This window comes from Schistocerca serialis, chromosome 1 (assembly GCF_023864345.2).
Source record: "Schistocerca serialis cubense isolate TAMUIC-IGC-003099 chromosome 1, iqSchSeri2.2, whole genome shotgun sequence".
NCBI lineage: Eukaryota > Metazoa > Arthropoda > Insecta > Orthoptera > Acrididae > Schistocerca > Schistocerca serialis.
Window position 1 is genome coordinate 239,276,391 of NC_064638.1, and position 23,603 is coordinate 239,299,993.

General features: G+C 43.9%; 1 protein-coding gene across 1 annotated transcript in view; it reads right to left on the bottom strand.

Annotated features, from left to right (window-relative positions):
- Window positions 1-23,603, bottom strand: part of LOC126466663 (WD repeat-containing protein 76-like) — a 168,237-nt gene that overhangs the window by 102,738 nt on the left and 41,896 nt on the right. Inside the window, exons 3-4 of the mRNA XM_050096400.1 lie at window positions 14,818-14,937; window positions 2,883-2,989 (exon numbers count right to left, since the gene is read on the bottom strand). Coding sequence (XP_049952357.1) covers window positions 2,883-2,989; window positions 14,818-14,937 — 227 coding nt within the window. The remainder of the gene's footprint in view (window positions 1-2,882; window positions 2,990-14,817; window positions 14,938-23,603) is intronic.

Sequence of the window (23,603 nt, forward strand, 5' to 3'; positions counted from 1 at the left end):
CGAGCCAGCAAACGAGCCGAGCCGAGCCGAGCCGAGCCGAGCCAGCAAACGAGCCGAGCCGAGCCGAGCCGAGCCGAGCCAGCAAACGAGCCGAGCCGAGCCGAGCCGAGCCGAGCCAGCAAACGAGCCGAGCCGAGCCGAGCCGAGCCGAGCCAGCAAACGAGCCGAGCCGAGCCGAGCCAGCAAACGAGCCGAGCCGAGCCGAGCCGAGCCGAGCCGAGCCAGCAAACGAGCCGAGCCGAGCCGAGCCAGCAAACGAGCCGAGCCGAGCCAGCAAACGAGCCGAGCCGAGCCGAGCCAGCAAACGAGCCGAGCCGAGCCGAGCCAGCAAACGAGCCGAGCCAGCAAACGAGCCGAGCCGAGCCGAGCCAGCAAACGAGCCGAGCCGAGCCGAGCCAGCAAACGAGCCGAGCCGAGCCGAGCCAGCAAACGAGCCGAGCCGAGCCGAGCCGAGCCAGCAAACGAGCCGAGCCGAGCCGAGCCGAGCCAGCAAACGAGCCGAGCCGAGCCGAGCCAGCAAACGAGCCGAGCCGAGCCGAGCCAGCAAACGAGCCGAGCCGAGCCGAGCCAGCAAACGAGCCGAGCCGAGCCGAGCCACCATACGAGCCGAGCCGAGCCGAGCCAGCAAACGAGCCGAGCCGAGCCGAGCCAGCAAACGAGCCGAGCCGAGCCGAGCCAGCAAACGAGCCGAGCCGAGCCGAGCCAGCAAACGAGCCGAGCCGAGCCGAGCCAGCAAACGAGCCGAGCCGAGCCAGCAAACGAGCCGAGCCGAGCCGAGCCAGCAAACGAGCCGAGCCGAGCCAGCAAACGAGCCGAGCCGAGCCAGCAAACGAGCCGAGCCGAGCCAGCAAACGAGCCGAGCCGAGCCAGCAAACGAGCCGAGCCGAGCCAGCAAACGAGCCGAGCCGAGCCAGCAAACGAGCCGAGCCAGCAAACGAGCCGAGCCAGCAAACGAGCCGAGCCAGCAAACGAGCTGAGCCAGCAAACGAGCCGAGCCAGCAAACGAGCCGAGCCAGCAAACGAGCCGAGCCAGCAAACGAGCGCAGGCCTACCTTGGTGACACACATGCCGCACCCTATCTATCTCACAGGCCTTGGTTCCACGCACCTCTCATGAATGGTATGTGTTGTCTAACCTGTGTATTACTTATCAGAATTCCCACAAGCAATCTGATGCACACCTGCCTTACCAAGCAATAAATCATCCTTCACATAACCAAGCAAAGCTGCAATCTCCATAGCAGACCGGAAGATCACCATAACACGGTTGTTGTCGAGAATACGCCTTACCCTCAAGGAAAGAGCACACGCTTCCTTTGGGGATTCCATTTTCACAGAAGTCATAGAAATTAGATTAACCGATAATTTAATAAGTTGAGGTAATGGTTTTAATTTGGATAAGATGTGGGATCTGGTTCTTGGTGTAATTAAATTGCAGCGATGTGAAGTTGTTACCACCACCAAATATATACTAATAAGTAAATCGATTGTGTGAACACTTTCATCACAGTTGGTGCATGTGTAAGTGTACCTCTTTGCTACCGACCAGCATCAGTGACCCGCATGCACAGTACCACCACAGTGGAGCATATAAGGCCACACTTGGAACCTTGTCATCAGTCTTGCAACTCACTCTGAGGATGGCTAGATGATTCATAGATAAAATATGAATTAAGTGGTAGTACTTGTGCAACTGCATGCCCAAAATTTAATGTATTACCAAACAAGCAAGTCAAAAAGGAAAATCTCCCTCAGAATTTTGCTTCATTTACAAAATACAGATAGGTTAGCCAGTATTTACCTCCAAGCGCAACAACTCTTAGCACAGCTGAGTGAAACATAGTAAATAAAAACAGTTAAACCTAGCTTTCAGACAAAATGGTTCCTTCTTCACTGACTAAAAGGAGTGGAGTCCAGGTCACTTAGAATCTATGCTGAAATGGTAGTTTCAAAACAAAAAAATAGATTGAAAGTGTGAGACGTGAAGACAATGGTAAGGTGAAAAATGTGCCCACCATGGACAAAAATAAATAAAAATTCTAACAAGTTGCATTGTGTGGTGCTTGGCAACGAGGTGGTGTTCCAGCCTAAAAACTGATAGAATTCTGGTCCTACATCAAATCAACTAAGTGTTGTGTGACCATAGTATCCTCAGAAACCTTTTCATATGAATCAACTGAACATAAATGACAGCTCGGCCAAGGCAGAGCCCTTACGTACACAGTACTACTGCCATCTGAAATAAGTGCGTATCACTACCCCTGTACTTCTGTCACCTTTTTGTAGACTGGATTGACAATAAATGACGAAACAGTTTATGAATGGAAGCCAACCAGAAGAAGGCAAGCAAAAGACAAAACAGTGGGCAGACAATGTTGCAGAGGTTACTGAAACTCTTAACTTGACTAAAATAAGGGATCAGTTGATAGGGAACATTCTGAGACACCAACGGATCACCATTTTAGTACTAGTCGGTATAGGGGTGACGTTGGGGGGGGGGGGGGGGGGGGGCAGTGAAAGTCTTAGAGCAAGATTAAGAGATCAACACGGTAAGCAGGTTCAGAAGGACGCAGGTTGCAGTACTTATTCAGAGATGGAGGAGGTTACACAGGTAATTAGTATGGAGAGCTACATCAAACCAGTCTTTGAACTGGAGAGAATACTAAGTCAGAGGATGGTGATGAACCATACCAGAGAGGGCAGATAGATAGAGGTAACTCATGTAGGGGCTAGATCCATACAGAATTGTAATGTCATGAGACTTCAAACGTAATTATGTCTGCCACTGGCAAAAAATTTCTGAAAGGTAGAGGTAACTTTCAAACTATATTGGAACAAAAAACATAAGGATCACTACTTACAAATAAAATTATTCCAACTCACCTGCAGGTTTTCTAGAAGATACTTCCAAGAAAGATTCCGAAGATTCTGTAATTACTTCAGTACCATCAGGAGCTTGACCTTTGAGTCTCATGGAAGCACGGCGTGGCCTGCAATACAAATTGTGACCAACACTGATGAAAGAACACAAATGTCAAACAATAAATTAATTTCTTTCCACAAACAATTTTACTATAATAGGTATAAAAGTTACTGTGGCCATGTCAATAGAAAAACTGTGTGAAGAGCATTTGTGTCCTACAAATTCTGGTAGAAACATGGTGACAGAAGCAGATGGATAAGGCTGATGGTACATCTCCTTAGTGACCTATCACACTCCTCAGCAACAAACTGTTTTTATCCCTATGTTAATAGCAAGTGAAAAAACTGGCTTTTTCTGCATCGTTTAGTGAGCTTCCACACACATTATGCTCTCCACATTCAACCACATACTTCTTTCCACATTCAACCATGTACTTCTGATCAGTTCAGTTTTCTTACAAGCCATTACTTGATGCTGATTGGTTCGTGGAGCACTAAACTGCACAGTTATCAGCACCCAGACAAATTCCCAACCTTTGTGCAGTCCAAACTCACCACTTTCAGAAATGATGATGAAATGATGAGGACAACACAAACACCCAGTCATCTCGAGGCAGGTGAAAATATTATCCTAGAGTTACACTCCTCAGATTATCTGGATACATGCTTATTACCTACCTTGACAATGGGCTGGATTTCAGACAATACTTAAATGGTAAGAACTCTGATATATATTCATTAATTCATTCATTATGTTCTAGAGACCCCATCACAAGATAGGACCTTCAGGGACATAGAACAAAATGTTAAATGAACGAAACACAAGATAAATCATATAAACTTATTCTGTACACTGTATTAACAAGTAACTATCACTATACTGTTTATTGCTATCCACGTTTACATCAGTTAAATTTACACAAGTAAATCAGAAAGAAAGCTGCCACTTTGGGAAAACCTGCTGCCTTCTCATCAGCTGCTGTTTATTTCCTACTGGTAACTAATTTACTTTAATACATTGGTATTTCTCAATGAGAAAGTTTTCACAGTTCTGGGTAACCTAAGTCCTATTCAAGGTACCATTACCACACATCATGCCGGGTCACAAGTATACCACTACTTGCCATCGTATTACAATTGTGTACATCAGAGTTCAGTTCAAATTAATTTTTATTGTTAGTAACAAAAACTGTTAAGAAGTAAATATATTGAAACGTGAGTAAGAATTCCAAACACCTTGCCTTTAAGACACTTCAAGATGTACAATTATCTAGTCTAGATGACGACAATGACGATTTGAGGTTAGGTGTGCTTGACATCATTAGTTTACTTAATACTCTTACTGTTGTCTTCTGCTAAATAAACACTTTACCCCCCCCCCCCCCCCCCACACACACACACACACAATTTGTTATGCAATTGGCCTTGTAGGACGAATGAACACAGACATATAATTTTCATATAATTTACCACAAATAAAGGTCGGAAACACAATTTCACATAGTTTACCACAAATGAAGGTCATTATCGGTTGCTTGACAACATGCTAGGCAAGTTTTTCTGAGAATTAAGACAAACTTTCAACTGAGAACTTCTTATAGGCCTGTTCAGCTATCATCTGAGTTGTGTCTGAAGAGACTGAGTTTGGAACCTTGATTAGTATGCTTCTGCTCCTTTAAGGCCATTGAAAGATCATTTACATTGGGGAAGAACACCAGCATACACAGAATCAGTCCATGTGCGACCCTACATGTTCCCCCATTCTGATCACGCCTTTGAGACACTGTTAATAAGATCCTCTCCCTTCTATTATTAAAATAAAACTCCTTAAATGCAAATGGGATATCATTAATGATCTAACACTTCAACTTTTACTATCCACACAGTTTAAGGGTGTGCCAAATTCACAATATTCAACAGGAAAATTTTGCTTTTTGAGCTCTACTAGAACTTAATTTCTAATCTGTTTTATTGCTTTCTCTGTAGAGAAACATTTACAAAAGTCAAACACAGTCAATACATACATACATACATACATACATACATACGTACATCACTAAACACACAATGCATGGCAGAGTGTATATTGTACCACTACTTGACATTCCCTTTCCTGTTCCACTCGCAAATGGAGTGAGTGAAAAACTGTTATCTATATCATAGGTTCTCAACCTTTTCCAACCCATGACCAACTTTTCAAAGAAAAAATTACTCAACTTCCCCACAACTTTGTTTTCAGAGAAAGGAAATCTGGCCATCCCAATCTATAAGTAAACAACAAAGTTTTCCAACTAGCATTGATCATAACCTACTTTTCAAAACAAAACAAAAATTCTATGACAGTTTTATATCAAGAATACCATATTACAGAAGTTTGGAAAGACATGGAGAGAGGAAACAGAAGATTACATTGTGAACTGCCATCAATTGTGCCGCAGTTGTTGAATTTTTAAGAGAATTGCTCTAAATATTCAACCTGGTTCACAATTATCAATAATGTTTAATTGGAATTGAATTTTTAAAATAATTTTATTAACAGGTATTATCAATGTTAGTGTCATTCACAAAGGTTAATTAACAAATATGTATTTAAAAATATTACATTATTTTTAGTAAGAGGGCTGAACTGTGTGTAATGATTAATTTTTCAATGTCTGGTGTCATGCTTGTCATCAGCAATCTTAATCCACACACTACCACTGAAAGTCAGTCTGTTCCTAGTAATTGGCTTTATAACCATGTGAAATCCTCTTTCTGTGAAATACAAAGATGGGAAAGCAATGAAATACTTCATTGCTATAGCTCATAAAGCTGAATACAAATTAGGAATTTGTCTTTGAAGCCACAATTCTTGATATCCTTTTTTAATTTTAACTCTTCATTTGTTATAAATTCTATCAGCTCTTTCTGCAAGTGTAATTCTGATGTTTGTGGGTCAGAGAGAGTTTCTGGTACTCAATCTGGAATGGTCATTTGAAAGGGATCCTGAAATCTGCTTGTAAAATCTTGAAGTGTGCCCAGGTGCTGACAAAAAATTACACCTGTAGGGTGTACTTCATGTATCATATTACATACAAGACAGACTACTTTTATTTTTATCTGAAAGCTTAACACACACAAAATTATATTCATATATTCCACACATTCAAACCACAGCTGTCCATTGTTTGATAAAATTATAATCCATATAAATGTGTGTTCAGTTGTCACCATGCACATTGGTAACATCAGTCACCAGAAGAACTAATAAACATACAACTCAATAAAACGTATTACCTTATCTTTGGTGTAAACAGTTCTGCAATAGAAATGGTTTTTAAACAAGCAGTCCGCATAAGGAATCCTTTCCATGTGCTGTGAAGAGACTATGTAGGCTGGTGGGTGCTACCTCCGTTGAGAACTGTTGATGTATATGCTTTTTAACAATTCCAAATTTGTCTTATTTTATCTTCGCTGTCCTTGTGTGAAATGTACATTGGCAACAGTGGAATTGTTCTGCAGTCAGCCATAAACACTGGTTCACTTAAATTTTCTCCACAGTGCTTCACAAAAAGCACAGTTTTCTTCCCAAGGGATTCCCATCTGAGTTCACACAGCATTTCTATAGCACTTGCATGTTAATTCCAATAACTGGTAACAAATCTAGCAGCATGCCTCTGAACTGCTTCAATGTTTTCCTTTAATCTGACCTGGTGTGGATCCCATACACATTAGTGTTCTATGCTCAGTCCGACATATAAATGAGCTACACTTTCCTAGAATTCTCCCAAACAATCTTCCCTATTATCCAATCATGTGCTCGTTCCACCTCTTAAAGCTTTACAACATTATGCCTAGATATTAAATCAATGTGACTGTCAAGCAGCATACCACAAATACTGTACTACAACATTTGGGGATTGTTTGCCCTACTCATCTGCATTAATTTAAGTTTTTCTGCATTAACAGCAAGCTGCTACACATCCAATCAAACAAATTCTGAGTGAGTCATTCTGTATCAGCCTACAGTCACTCAATGACGATACATTCCCATACAAGACAGTGTCATCAGTGAACACTCACAGGTTGCTGTTCACCCCACCCATTGGATCAGTCATGTATACGGAGAACAAGAGTGGTCCTATCACACTTCCCTGGGGCATTCCCAAGAATGCCCTTGTCTCTGATGAAAGTTATGCTCAATTAAAGTGACCGTTATGCTCAGTTAAATTAGTCATCATTCTATAAAACAGCACATTCTCAAATAATTTCTATACAATCGGAAAGAATGAAGTAGGTCTCTAATTAGAGACTCATCTCCAGTTTTCTATATTGTTGTTATATAGTATGAGGTCTGCTCACAAAATTTTGGAACTTTCTCCACAACATTTTTACACTTACCTTTTACTTATTGTGCATGGTCTCCTTTGGAATACTCTCCTCCGCAATTGATACGCCATTCTCAACACCGTTTCCCCTTTCGTAAGCAGTCCTGATACACCTCTTCTACATCTACATCCACATTCCGCAATCCACCATACGGTGCGTGGCGGAGGGTACCTTGTACCACAACTAGCATCTTCTCTCCCTGTTTCACTCCCAAACAGAACGAGGGAAAAATGACTGCCTATACGCCTCTGTACGAGCCCTAATCTCTCTTATCTTATCTTTGTGGTCTTTCCGCGAAATATAAGTTGGCGTCAGTAAAACTGTACTGCAGTCAGTGTCAACTGCTGGTTCTCTAAATTTCCTCAGTAGCGACTCACGAAAAGAATGCCTCCTTTCCTCCAGAAACTCCCACCCGAGTTCCTGAAGCATTTCCGGAACACTCGCATGAAGATCAAACCTACCAGTAACAAGTCTAGCAGCCCGCCTCTGAATTGCTTCTATGTCCTCCCTCAATCCGACCTGATAAGGATCCCAAATGCTCAAGCAGTACTCAAGAATAGGTCGTATTAGTGTTTTATAAGCGGTCTCCTTTGCAGATGAACCACATCTTCCCAAAATTCTACCAATGAACCGAAGACGACTATCCGCCTGCCCCACAACTGCAATTGCCTGCTTGTCCCACTTCATATCGCTCTGCAATGTTACGCCCAAATATTTAATCGACTGTGTCAAGCGCTACACTACTAATGGAGTAATGAAACATTACGGGATTCTGTTTCTTATTCATCTACATTAATTTACATTTACCTATATTTAGAGTTAGCTGCCATTCTTTACACCAATCATAAATCCTGTCCAAGTCATCTTGTATCCTCCTACAGTCACTCAACGACAACACCTCCCCGTACACCACAGCATCATCAGCAAACAGCCGCACATTGCTATCCACCCTATCCAAAAGATCATTTATTTAGATAGAAAACAAAAGCAGACCTACCACACTTCCCTGGGGCACTCCAGATGATACCCGCACCTCCGATGAACACTCACCATCGAGGACAACGTACTGAGTATTACTACTTAAGAAGTGCAAAGGCCATCAGTGAATTTTCTTTTATTTCTTTTCTCTTTGTAAATCTTCATCCTTTCAATGGGGTTTTCAACTTTTGAAATAAAAAAAAAGTCCACGGGGGCCACAACTGGAGTGTACAGAGGACGAGGCAGCACTGTGAATTTGTTTTTTGTGCTAGTCATGCACCAACTGGGATGAATGTGATGGTGCATTATCGTGATGCAAGAGCCATCAATTGTCTTGCCACATTTCAGACCATTTCCTTATTGCAACATGTCCCTATAGTACCATCAATTAACAGTTTGCCCCTGTGGAATAAAGTCATGATGAACTAATCCTTCGAAGTCAAAGAAAACTATCAGCTTTGCTCTCACATTTGACCTGACCTGATGAGCTTAATTTGGTCTTGGGGAACCTTTCCCAAACCACTGTGAAGACTGAACCTTGGTTTCAGCATCATAACAGAAGACCCATGTCTCATCACCAGTTACGATTCTCTTAAGGAACATCTCATTCTCTACTGCACGATCCAAAAGCTCTTCACAGATTGCGAGGCAAAGGTTGGTTGGTTTGTGGGATTAAAGGGACCAGACTACTACGGTCATCGGTCCCCTTTTCCAACATCTAAAAACACCCACACAGAATAAAAACGAACAATGGGCAGACGACATAGGACAAGAAAGACGCAGACTGAGAAGAGACAAAAGGAATTAAAATCACACAAGGCCAAAGGCCAAAAAGCAACACAAAAAGACAAACACCTAAATTAAGTGATAAAAGCCCCCTGCCCAAATAAAACGCAAAACTAAGCCTGTCGTAGCACAGTCATCAGTTAAAAGGGCAGGGAGCATATCAGGCAGTGCAAACGTCTGCCTGAGCATAGTTAAAAGTGGACAGGCCAACAAAATGTGGACCACCGTCAAAGCCGACCTGCAGCGACATAGAGGCGGGTCCGCATGGCGCAGTAAATGGCTGTGTGTCAAGTGGGTGTGGCCAATGCAGAGCCAACAAAGGACTAGTGAGTCCCTGCGAGTGGCTTGCATGGACGACCGCCACACATCCGTCGTCTCCTTGATAGGACAGAGTTTGTTTGGTGTGGTCAGGTTGCGCCATTCAGTGTCCCAAAGTTCGAAAATTTTGCGGTGTAACATTGCTCGCAAATCAGCCACCGGGAGGCCAATATCCAGAGATGGTTTACTGGTGGCCTCTTTCGCCAGGTGGTCAACATTTTCATTGCCAGATATCCCAACATGGCCTGGGGTCCACACAAAGACCACAGAGCAGCCTTAACGGGCAAGAGTATGGAGGGACTCCTGGATAGCTAGCACCAGACGAGAGCGAGGGAAACACTGGTCGACAGCTTGTAAACCGCTCCGGGAGTCGCTACAGATAACGAAGGACTCACCTGAGCAGGAGCGGACATACTCTAGGGCACGAAGGATGGCGACCAGCTCAGCAGTGAAAACACTGCAGCCAGCCAACAATGTATACTGTTCGTAATGGTCCCCAAGAGTCACAGCATAACCGACACGACCCGCAACCATCAAACCGTCAGTGTAAACAACGCCAGAGCCCTGATATGTGGCAAGGATGGAACGAAAGCAGTGGCAGAAGGCCTCCGGAGGGACTGAGTCCTTCGGGCCCTGTGCCAATTCGAGCTGAAGGCAAGGGCAGGGCACGCACCATGGGGGTGTACGCAGAGGGGCCCAGAAAGGAGGTGGAAGAGGAAAAACCTCAAGCCCTGAGAGAAGCTCTCTGACACAGACCGCGATCTTACAACCCGACCGGGGCCAACATTCTGGGAGATGGACAACTGACCGAGGGGACAGGAGACGATAATTAGGATGCCCGGGCAAGCTACAAACATGTGCAGCATGCGGCCAGTAAACGCTGGCACCGTAACTGCAGTGGAGGGCATCTGCCTCCACAAGAAAGCTGTTCACAGGCCTGGTCCAGAAAGCACCAGTGGCAAGGCGGATGCCACTGTGAAGGATTGGGTCCAGCACCTGCAACGCAGATGGGGATGCTGAACCATAAACCAAGCTCCAATAATCCAGACAGGACTGGATTAACGCCTGGTAGAGCCATAAGAAGGTAGAGCGGTCGGCGCCCCAGCTGGTGTGGCTCAAGCATCGCAGAGCATTAAGATGCCGCCAACACATCTGTTTAAGCTGCCGAATATGTGGGAGCCAAGTTAACCGGGCATCAAAAACCACACCCAAAAACCGATGTGTCTCCACCACAGCAAGAAGTTCGCCGGCAGAATAAAGCCACGGCTCAGGGTGAACTGTTCGTCGCCGGCAGAAATGCATAACGCAGCTCTTGGCAGCCGAAAACTGGCGAGGCAAAGGTGTTTCTGGTCTAAACTCAAGGGAGGAACTTGGTGACAACACAATGCATTCCAAGATGCTGTGTTTGGATTTAATAATATGATCCAACTGAAATGTTCCATTCTTCTGCAATCTCTTGGACAGTCAGTCTTTGATTGGCATGCACTATTTCGTTGACGTTCCTGACATGAGTATCATTGGTAGAGATCGAAGGGCGCCCTGAACGTGGGTCATTTTTAACTTCCATCCGGCCATTTTTAAACCATCTGAACCATTCACAACACTAAGTATGGCTTAAGCACTCATCACCATAGGCTTCCTGCATCATTCGGTGTGTCTCTGTGAAGGCTTTTTCGAGTTTCACACAAAATTTAATGCAGACATGTTGCTCCTCAAACTCTGCCATCTCAAAATTAGAGAACTGTGAGACACAACATTCTGCTCAATACAGCACTGAACAACAACTAACAGTCATACAACAATGAAACTTACAACAATTACACATCAAACACAGGAGTGTGCATTTCGCTCTAGCAGACCACTGGTACTAAATTACGAATGTTCCGGAATTTTTTAAACAAACCTCATATTTGAGTCTGTTAGGAAACTGCCCTAAGCCACTGATTGCTTGCAAAGATAACTTAATCATATCAGCTCAGCTCAGGATTTTAATATTCTGCTTGAAATACAATCACAGCCATAAAATGATACTTTTTTGAGAGCTGGCGAATACTGGTATCTCATTAGGAGCTGTATGTTTGAAACTGTCTTATAGTTGTGCACTTAGTGCCTGCACAAGTAAATCTTATCCATGTATGTTTGGTTGTTTAGTAGTGAGTGCAACATTTGCTGCTACACTGAGAATTTAATTTGGTGGCCAATGATTTGGAAATGTCACCATGTCTGCAACAGCTATTTTGTGTGAGCTGTTTTATTGGGTCATATTTTTGCTTGTTTCTTAAACTACTTTGCCTTAATGTTGCAGTTTTTTAACTTTTTGAGCATACTGCATGATTTTTGCCTTTAGTAATAGCAGACGGGAGGATTTTACAATAACAGTGGTAATGGAGTTTTAATTCTTGCATTATCCTGACCTGTGAATTTTGTAGAGCTCTCTCTTTCTCACATAATATACTTTTACATTAGAAATTCTTCTTTCATCCTTGCTTTATTCCAATTCTGTACCTGTTTGTTTTAGGGAAGAACTAGGCACAGTGCTTCAGCGATATGTTTGAGAAAGAGCCAAGTTTTCTTTGTACATAGGTTCTATATAAATTTCTCACCAGCATTATTTTCAAAAACTCTCTTCGCTCATTGTCTTCAATGCTGCAAAACAATAGATTTCTTCCATGATCAGTAAATAACTGTTCGAAGTTGCTTTGTTTGTTTTTGTTGACAATCATTTTTACATTTAAAGCCACTGAGGGTAGTAGTACTGTAAACACAAAAGTCAATGCCCTTCACATGATGTCCTTTAATTCTCATGAGCAATTTTAATGAGGCAAATCATGTAAAGCTAGATGTCTTTGTTCAGTGTTATCTTAAACTCAATATTCAAATTGAAACAATGACTCTCTGAAGCCTGCATAATCTTATTTAAAGTGTCTGTAACTATTTTATGAACTTTAAATGCATTCCACTCTTGCCCATTTAACTGTTTGTATGTTTTCGCATTGACTGTCGTAGCACAGCATTGAAAGAGCTGTTTAACACGAAATTCAGTAACATTAATAAGGCATACATCAAGATAAATCACCGGAACTGAAGTGATTTACCCATGATGTTTCAATATGCACAACAAATCATCTGAAATTTCATAACTGTTTCATTTTCCAGTACAGGTATGAGAAGTATATCCTCCTTATTGATAATCCTTCTGATGTTTAGATGGACAACACCAAACACTGTTACTTTAATACCCTTGTTTATGTTGGAGTTGCAGTACTTTGTAGTACAGGTTTTAATTTTAACTATTTATTTTGCAGCTCTGCTTTCTGGTTGAATTTATCTCCTTAAAACCAGCAAAAATCTAGAAGACATTTGGATATGATTGATAATAAATGCTTTTGGCAATCAGCCACACAAGTAGCCTCTTACCTGAAGCATTCATTCAAGTGCAGACCATGTCGTGTATAGTGAGGGGCGAAGCATCGATCCTCTGAAGTGAATATCCCTCTTCCCTCCGCAATTAACAACCACTGCATTACCACCAGCCTATACAATGCATCTTCATTTAGAACTTCCCTCACCACTCAGAGTGACACTAGTGTGACGAGCATTTTCAGCATTGTGCACCTGATGTCATCTTTAAATGCACGACTCTGGTCATGGTCCAAACTATTGCCTGTAGCTCTACTATTATTGCAGTATCTTTTTCATCATCCTTCCCAAAAAGCCTAAATCATGACTGTGCCCTGTGCTTTGATTAGAAATGCTGCCCTGTTTGACAAGAAAGGGCATCATCCACAGAAGAGGAGGAAATAAAATGAAGCTTCATGGATGAGAGGATTGTGGTACTTCAATGATTACAAAATTGTGTTTAATTTAAAAAGAACTTAGCATTATGACCCCTCACAATGCTGCTCTCTCTGACCTGGATACACTGACTTATTTAGCTGGGAAGAGTATCATCAAGCCACTGTACCCTCTTTCAAGGGCAAATGTACAGATCTGGAGATCCTTCCAGCTACAGGAGTACCTCAACATCTCGTGGGCAGTTCACTGAGGCAAGTACCATTTGTAGACTAGCATGGCACCACGGTACTATTGAACGAGAGATAACGCACAACGATGCAGGATGTTCGTGATGAACCATACTGCTGTCTGAGTTTCCTTAACACTCAGTACCTGAAGTCATACCTCACAGCTCCACACACCATAACACAAAGAGTAACACTGGTGTGCCTCTCAAAACCTCGGAAGAATGGGATCTCTCCCCAGGCCGCCATCATACTTGCTGATGACTGTCATCTGGGGTAGAGCAGAACCATAATGTGACGCCTTTCATCTGTAGTCCGTGCTTCCCTGTCATGGCACTATTCCAAACACAGTTGTTTGTGTTTCGGTGTAAACAGCAGCCTACACATTGGATAGTAGTTCTCTACTCCGGCTGCTCCTAGTACCTGATCAATGGTGCCAGAGGACACAGTGTTGAAAGGAGTCCATTACTTGTTCTCAGATGGATGGTGCATTCGTAGAGGGTAACAATGCGCTTAGTGCACAATGCGGTAATTCACCTTTACAGTAGTTAGACGTGATGCCCGAAACCTCGATGAGGATTATGCCTGCTCTCATATTCCCATGCAGCCCAATATCGGGCCTGCATCACATCCAAATGCCCCACAGATCAGGACATTGCAAGATTCTACCAGCCAACCAAATGGTGACCAACAATGAGATCTCTCTGAGACCAAGTGCTAACAACACAGCCTCACACAAGTACATGTCTCTGTATTCTTCACAATGTTCAACCAACAACCCTTATATACCCTACTAAGCTTGGTAGCAACACTACACGTTCAACTAATATCATTTACAAACCTGCCGATCATGCGCGCAAGTACAAAGTTACACTAATCTCCAACGCTATCTTTTGGATGCTTCGCATTTTTTGTAAAACCGTGTAGTTATCTGGTAATCAAAGTTTTGCAGTTATATGGTAATCACAATTGCTACAATTCACCAAACACGAGATTCAGTAGAGTCATGGGACATCACTTCTAGGATTGTTTAAAAATCCTATAATGATTAAAAATTCTGTACTCCAGATTCTGGAAGGAGCAGGGTGGGCAGTGTAGCATCTCAAATGACAATAATGCTGACATTCGTTGTACCAGTTGCCATTTGTGGCTTTTCAGCAGCAATCTGCACTCTTGTCCTGTATGACAGTTAGCACATATCCCAGTACAACATGAATTTAGAGTCAGTATGGGTTGCAAACAAACACTGAGCACTAGCAGCTAGAACTAATTTTCAACTATTGTAAACAACTTCTTGAGCTCACCACCACTACCTCTCAAAACTCATTTCATGATCAATAAAACGTATTGATATTATGTACAGAATATAACTCTTAATTGCTGAAAAAAAATTAAAAATTAGTACTGCAATTGGTAACTATACTTACAGTGATTCCCGAGTACGGGTTACATAGCTTTTTATTGATTTTTTTTTCTCCTTGTTTACTGCTTTAATTTTATCAATGACCTCTTGGACCTCTTCTTTAGCTGTTGTGACACCTATATCCCTGAAAGCATTAAATACTTCTATTTCACATTTCCATTCTTACAGAACAATCATTAGAAAATCAATAAATTCAAAGTTGAAATGTATGCAACATCAAATTATGTAAGAAATTGAATGATTTTCTGAAGGAATGACACAACATTGGTTTTTTTAAATGACTCAATGTTGAATGGAAAAATTCCAAACTGGTTGGTATGTTGGTCAGTCAGTGGGCATGGTCCACTTTGAGTTCATCACACCAACCAGAAATCAAATTTTAAGATTATGTATCAATTGTAAAAATAGGCACTAAAAGCAACATTGATTCTAGAAATAACTTAAAGTGAAATAAAATTACAGAAGCTGGGCCAATCTACAGGTCTGAGAACTGACAGAGCTCATCTGCAGGGAGAGGCACCTTCCCTGTGTCCAACTCCCTGGTAGTCCAATGCAGGGTACGAAAGTAACAGAATTAATAATTCCTTCTAGTCAAAAAAATCAATAACAGTGGAAATAAGAAGTCTAAAAACGTTATGAGCATACCGGATTAACCCTTAATTTTATCTTATTTAATGAGGTACCCACACACAGTGATCGCAGGGCAAATATGGATAATAGCTCACATTAGTGGGGTCGGTAGCCAACCGTATGTTACATCATTTAGTGATTAGTTCCTGTTTGCACCGCTACTTAATCTGTGCTTTGGATCATTTAAAGCTAATGTTAGCAGTTGTGAAGTTGACTTCCCATGATACTTACTCGACTTGAAACCCAGAGCAAGACAACTGAGGAGGTAGTATAGCTAAGGTCACAGAGAATATTGTGAACAGTATATATCATAGAATGACAGTTAGTAACACCAATCAATTTGTCATTAATAGCTGTCAGCTCTGCCATGAAAACACTAAACATTGCTGGTAATGAATATTGTTCCTGACTGGAGACAGTCATGGGTCCTTTAGACTGATCAGTTCCAATTCATGGTCTGGGTACTAACCAATTAGGAGTGCATGGGAATACATGGTGAGCACATTCCAAGGGAAGTAGGCAGAAGGTCTTTAGGAGCATTCCTACTGGAAAACCTTGTACAGGATGAGCTCATACACTCCTGGAAATTGAAATAAGAACACCGTGAATTCATTGTCCCAGGAAGGGGAAACTTTATTGACACATTCCTGGGGTCAGATACATCACATGATCACACTGACAGAACCACAGGCACATAGACACAGGCAACAGAGCATGCACAATGTCGGCACTAGTACAGTGTATATCCACCTTTCGCAGCAATGCAGGCTGCTATTCTCCCATGGAGACGATCGTAGAGATGCTGGATGTAGTCCTGTGGAACGGCTTGCCATGCCATTTCCACCTGGCGCCTCAGTTGGACCAGCGTTCGTGCTGGACGTGCAGACCACGTGAGACGACGCTTCATCCAGTCCCAAACATGCTCAATGGGGGACAGATCCGGAGATCTTGCTGGCCAGGGTAGTTGACTTACACCTTCTAGAGCACGTTGGGTGGCACGGGATACATGCGGACGTGCATTGTCCTGTTGGAACAGCAAGTTCCCTTGCCGGTCTAGGAATGGTAGAACGATGGGTTCGATGACGGTTTGGATGTACCGTGCACTATTCAGTGTCCCCTCGACGATCACTAGTGGTGTACGGCCAGTGTAGGAGATCGCTCCCCACACCATGATGCCGGGTGTTGGCCCTGTGTGCCTCGGTCGTATGCAGTCCTGATTGTGGCGCTCACCTGCACGGCGCCAAACACGCATACGACCATCATTGGCACCAAGGCAGAAGCGACTCTCATTGCTGAAGACGACACGTCTCCATTCGTCCCTCCATTCACGCCTGTCGCGACACCACTGCAGGTGGGCTGCACGATGTTGGGGCGTGAGCAGAAGACGGCCTAACGGTGTGCGGGACCGTAGCCCAGCTTCATGGAGACGGTTGCGAATGGTCCTCGCCGATACCCCAGGAGCAACAGTGTCCCTAATTTGCTGGGAAGTGGCGGTGCGGTCCCCTACGGCACTGCGTAGGATCCTACGGTCTTGGCGTGCATCCGTGCGTCGCTGCGGTCCGGTCCCAGGTCGACGGGCACGTGCACCTTCCGCCGACCACTGGCGACAACATCGATGTACTGTGGAGACCTCACGCCCCACGTGTTGAGCAATTCGGCGGTACGTCCACCCGGCCTCCCGCATGCCCACTATACGCCCTCACTCAAAGTCCGTCAACTGCACATAAGGTTCACGTCCACGCTGTCGCGGAATGCTACCAGTGTTAAAGACTGCGATGGAGCTCCGTATGCCACGGCAAACTGGCTGACACTGACGGCGGCGGTGCACAAATGCTGCGCAGCTAGCGCCATTCGACGGCCAACACCGCGGTTCCTGGTGTGTCCGCTGTGCCGTGCGTGTGATCATTGCTTGTACAGCCCTCTCGCAGTGTCCGGAGCAAGTATGGTGTGTCTGACACACCGGTGTCAATATGTTCTTTTTTCCATTTCCAGGAGTGTATGTGCAAGGGATTTCATATACTCCTGCTGTGGAAAGTAGAGGCATAGGCCCTCTGCAGTGCTGAAATATTCATACAACTTTTTTGCTGGCTTGAACAGTATTTTAATATTATGTCTTTTGAATACTCTGCTGGTGCGAACTCTGACTGTTTTTGCAAATAGGAGGAAAACTTTCTCTGTAGTTGGTTCTTTTTCACTAGAAACTCCAGAACTTTTAGAATTTACTGCCCTAGGTCTCTTTGCCAGAGTACTGATTTCAGCCAAAAACAGATCTTAATTGATTATGCTCATCCTTCAAGTACTGTACTTCACAAATTCTTTCAGCCCTGTCCACCAATGTTTTGATCACTTCTGTTTCCTGCAGAGGATGGAGACTATTTTCTGTAGCTGTATCTACGCATGTGAGTGGGCTTCCTGCAGACTTTGTGCCCTGAAGTTCGATGAAGTTTTCTGAGTACATGTACTTTAGGACATCCATTTCATTTTTATTTAAAAAACGTAATTTTAGAAAGTTCATAAACAGGCCTATGATAATTAAGGGAAAAAAAAAACAAAAATACTGTATTCATAAAACTTAATACACACAGAAGTTTACCTTTGCATCATGGGCTCTCATGATCCCAAATTATTTTTTACAATATTATTCTGCCACACTGTCATCATACTTTTCACTTTTATGTATTTCATCAATAGGTGCATTTTCGTGTGCACTCATGCAATTTTTCTTAGTTTTAATGTGTTTCACAATGTCACACTTTCCACCACATCAATAGTAAAGTTTGATTTGCACAATGTACATTCTACAGTTTCACCGCTACCAGTGATAAAAAGTGACTCTCCCTAGCGTATACACTTGCACAACACGCAGTAATAAATTGCAAATCAAGCATCCAGTAACGTAAAATACCTTAACCAAGGGGATTAAAAAGAGCACAACATTTGAGCGTCCCCATAAAACATTTTTCAGGACAGTGGAACATTTTGGAAAAAACAGGACTGTCCCAGGAAAAACACAATGAACGGGCACCGTCATGTACACCCAAAAATGAAATTTGGCCTTTTTCTTTCTCCATAGTGCACTTTATATTAGAATTAATATCATTCAGAAAATTGAGAAATTTTAAAAGAGATTTTTTTCTCCATATGCCATGTAACAGAAGTATCAATGACATACTGAAGCCAATGAGGAATTTTTCTTCAATGGCCAAAAGACTGCTTCTTCAAATGTTTTCCAAATATAATTTCACTACAACTGCACTGACTGGGTTCCCCTTAGCGGCACCTAAGTTTGCTTTTAGATTTTGTTGTCCACCTAAGTTTGCTTTTAGATTTTGTTGTCCACCTAAGTTTGCTTTTAGATTTTGTTGTCCAGTTTAAAGTTAGTTGATGTGAAACAGTGCTGAAAGATGTCTGTGATATTCTTCGTGAAAATACTTTCCTACTATGGCAACACCTCATGAACAGGAACCATAATAAACAACGATACATCAAATCAACCAATCACATTAGTGGGATGATTAAGAAATTGTCGTATGGTGATTTCCTAAGTGAGCTAGAGCTGGTACCATCAGAAATGAAGAGGTAAGATCTCCTCTTAGGCTAGGAGAATGTCTGTGAGAGTTTGGAGAACATCTGTGGGATTAGACTGGAATGTGCCAGTGGCAGGTCTTAATGCACAATGACATACTGGATCCAATAATTTCAAATCCAATGGAGCCACTGAGCCATAAATCTGGCAAACAATCCAGTCTGATCAAGACTAGGATCCAGAAAATACGGAGCACAGTACTGTGAACTACACCCCAAGAATGAGGAAGCAGACAGTATTAGGCTGTCACAAACAACTAGTTATCGAATAAGGGACAGCCTGTCAGCTGTTATCAAAGAGTCATCGCAGAAACTCAACACTATGCAACAATAACATAGTGCTTGGTATCCAAGCCTAGTTCTGGGACAGAATTAATCGTCATACAGAAATAGAAATGAACAAGTCAAATCTTCATGGGAGAAATGCAGAAGGCATGGCAAAGGGTTGAAGCTGAGGCCCTTCAGATGGTACCTCAAAGCTGGTGTTGAGCCAAGGTTACAGACTGGAAGATATTCCAAACCCAAAACTCAAATATACAGCACAGGGGTAGCTACTGATAATAAGACAGATCACTAACTCACTGGTGGTGATGAGTGGAACACTCAGCATAGAGGTCTGAGGAGCACTGTTCTCCTGGACCTACAGGTAATTGCGCACTGTACCACCTCTAATCTGAAACCATCTGAAGACGAAAGCTGATTACAAAAAATCAATAGGGAGCCTTTAAAGTTCCAGCCATGCAAGGTAAGCAAAATGGGATGGCCACAAGAAGTTTTGTATGCCTCAAAGAACTTACAAAGAAACTTTGCATTTAGAAAAACACTGTCACATTGCTGTTTCCAATCCAATCATAGGCAAAGTTTTGCATCATCCTTCTTGGAAACCACGCCCGACAAAAGTACAAAATACAGCCCAGTAAAATTGTCGTACACAATTGTTTGGAGCAGTTTGAACAGCACATTAGTGTGGCTGTTTGGCTGGTAGCTGACAATATACATTGGGTTTTTGGCGTAGTATTATGAATAGAATGGTGAAGATCTCTCGCCACTGTGAAGGGAAAACACCTTCTAGCCAAATAAAGTTGAAGGTCCCGAGTAGATAAGCGTGAGTCACATTCAGATGTTTCACCATCTGATTATGACTCTAATCATGTCTTGGGGCCACACCATGAAACAAGGGCCTCAAGCAATTCTCAGTCATTGAAAGATTCATTATTTATCAACTTGTCTTACATATTCAATAGATGGCCAGGTAAGAAAGAGACACTGATGCTGTCACCTAGTGGTTGGTTGGTTGGTCGGTTTAAAGGCACCTAATAGCACTAGGGTGGAGCACAAAGAGGGACATGCACTAAAACCTACAAAGAAGTATAAAACCCACTCTCACGGATGAAACTTAAAACGTAAAACTAAAGCTGATGTGGAGGCATTGTCGCCCAACACAGGCAGGGTGCTGGGAAAGTTAAAAGTCTGCCGCAGAGCGGCTAAAAGTGGGCAGTCCAGCAAGAGGTGGACAACTGTCATTTGGGAGCCACAGCGACACTGAGGTGGGTCCTCACAATGGAGTAGGTAACCATGCGTTAGTCACATATTCGGAGCCAGCAGAGGACAACTGATTCACTGCAAGGGGCCTGCATGGAAGACTTCCACACATTCACAGTTTCCTTAATGACACGCAGTTTGTTGTGCTTGCTGTTATGCCATTCCGTCTCCCAAAGCTGGAAAACCCTGTGGTGTAAGACAGAACACAGGTCAGCTTTGGAGATGCCTATCTCCAGGAACAGTTTCCGCGTAGACTGTTTGGGCAGCCTGTTGGCAAGTTCGTTTCCGGTGATTCTGACGTGTCCTGGGGTCCACACAAACAACACAGAACGGCGGGACTGTTCCAGGGCATAGATGGACTCCTGACTGAATGCTATCAGAGGGTGGCGAGGGTAGCACTGGTCAACAGCTTGTAGGCTGCTCAATGAGTCAGTACACAGGAGAAATGACTCACCACAGCATGAGTGGATGTACTCAAGATCGCAGAGATATGGCCGCCAGCTCTGCAGTGAAAACACTGCAGCCAACTGGCACGAAGTGCTGCTCAATATGTCCTCCATGAACATATGTGAAGCCTACATGACCATCAACCATTGAGCCGTCAGTGTAAACCACTTCAGAGCCCTGGAACATGTCAAGAATCGAGGTGTAGTGACAGTGGAGAGTGGCGAGGTTAACGCAGTCCTTAGGGCCATGCAAAACATCCAATCGAAGCTGCGGCCAAGGCTTACACCATGGAGGCGTACGAGAACGGACTGCAAGTAGAGGTGCTAAAGGAAAGGACTCCAGTTTGGAGAGAGCCACAATGGAGCTGTTGCGCACGTCTGATCTGCAGTGGAGGGACGCCAGCTTCCACCAGTAGGCTGGTCACTGGACTTGTCCTAAAAGCTCCTGTCGCTAATTGAACCCCACGATGGTGCACAGGAATGAGAAATGCAATGCTGAAGGCACTGCTGAACCATAAACCACACTCCCATAGTCAATTCGGGATTGGACAAGGGCTCTGTAGAACTGCAGCATCGTAGAGCGATCTGCACCACAATTGGTGTCGCTCAGGCAACGGGGCACATTGAGGTGCTGCCAGCACTTCTGCTTAAGCTGACGAAGATGAGGGAGCCAATTCAATCAAACGTCGAAAACCAGTCCTAGGAATTGATACGTCTCCATTACAGTTAAGGTAAAGTACGGGTCCCGGATGAACGGTACAACACCGACAGAAGTGCATGACACACGACTTTGCGGCTGACAACTGGAAGCCATGGATTAGAGCCCATGACTGCACCTTGTGGATGGCTCCCTGGAGGCGGCGCTCAGCAACAACAGTACTGGAGCAGCAGTACGAAATGCAGAAGTCGTCTGCATACAGCGAAGGTGAGACAGAGGGCCTGACAGCTGCTGCTACACTGTTAATGACCACTAAAAATAGAATCAATACAGAGCCCTGTGGGACTCCATTCTCCTCGATATAAATGGAACTATGGGAGTCACCAACTTGGACATGGAAAGTACGGAGCGACAGGAAGTTTTGGATAAAAATCTGGAGTGGTCCCCGGAGACCCCATTCGTACAATGTGGCAAGGAATTGATGTTGCCAAGTCGTGTCGTATGCTTCACGCAAGTAAAAAAAGACGGCAATCAGGTGTTGCCATCTGGAAAAGGCTGTTTGGATGGTAGACTCGATGGACAAAGATTATCAGTGGTAGAGCGACCCTGGTTGAAGCCGCCCTGACATGGAGCCAGCAAGCCATGTGACTCCAGGAACCAACCCTACTGCCGACATACCACATGTTCCAGCAGCTTACAAAGTATGGTGGTGAGGCTGATAGGCCAATAGCTTCCCACATCAAGCAGGCTCTTACCGGGTTTGAGCACCGAATGATGGTGCTCGCCCACCATTGTGATGGGAGGACGCCATTGCACCAGATCTGGTTGAAGATGACAAGAAGATGTTGCTTGTAGTCAGATGAGAGATGTTTAATCACCTGGCTGTGGATGCAATCATGCCCTGTAGCTGTGTTGGGGCAATGTGCACGGGTACCGAGGAGCTCCCACTCTGTAAATGGGGTGTTATAGGATTCACTGCAGAGTGCGGGGTAATTCTCCGACGCAGAGGCTTGAGCTAACTACTCAGCAATGTTCTCGGCAATCGTGTTAGCATCGGTACATAACTCATCATTTATGGTAACACCGGGGACAGCTGTGGGGCCTGGTACCCAAAAAGACGTTTGATCTTTGCCCAGACTTGGGAAAGTGACGTGTGGCACCCAATGGTGGAGACATATTTTTCCCAACACTCCTCCTTCCATTGTTTGATAAGGTAGCTAACACAGGCACAGAGCCATTTAAAGGCTAAGAGGTGCTCCAGGAAAGAGTGCCGCTTATGCCGCTGTAGAGCTCGCCGACGCTCCTTAATTGCTTCAGCGACTTCCGGCGACCACCAAGGGACTGCCTTACACCTCAGGCACCATAAAGAGCGAGGGAGCGCATTTTCTGCCAGAGAAACAATTGTGCTAGTCACCTGCTCAACCACCACATCGATGTTAATGCGTGGGGGAGATTCAGCGGTGACAGCAGAGGTGAAAGTTCCCCAGTCTGCCTTGTTCAAAGCCCATCTGGGCAGGCATCCATGTGCCTGACACTGGGGCAGTGACAGGAAGATGGGAAAGTTGTCACTACGACACAGGTGGTCATGTGCTCTCCAGTGGATAGCTGGGAGAAGTCCTGGGCTACAAACTGATAAATCAATGGCCAAGTAACTACCATGATCCACACTAAAACGTGTGGCAGCCCCAGTATTTAAGAGGCAGAGGTCGAACTGCGACAGTAAAGTTTTGAAATCTCTGCCTCGGCCACTAAGCATGGTACCACCCCACAAGGAGTTATGGGAATTAAAATCTCCCAGAAGTAGGAAAGGTTTAGGGAGTTGATCAATCAGTGCAGCTAATACATTCAGGGGTACTGCACCATCTGGAAGAAGATATAGATTGCAGACTGTTATTTCCTGCATCGTCCTTATTCTAACATCCACAGCTT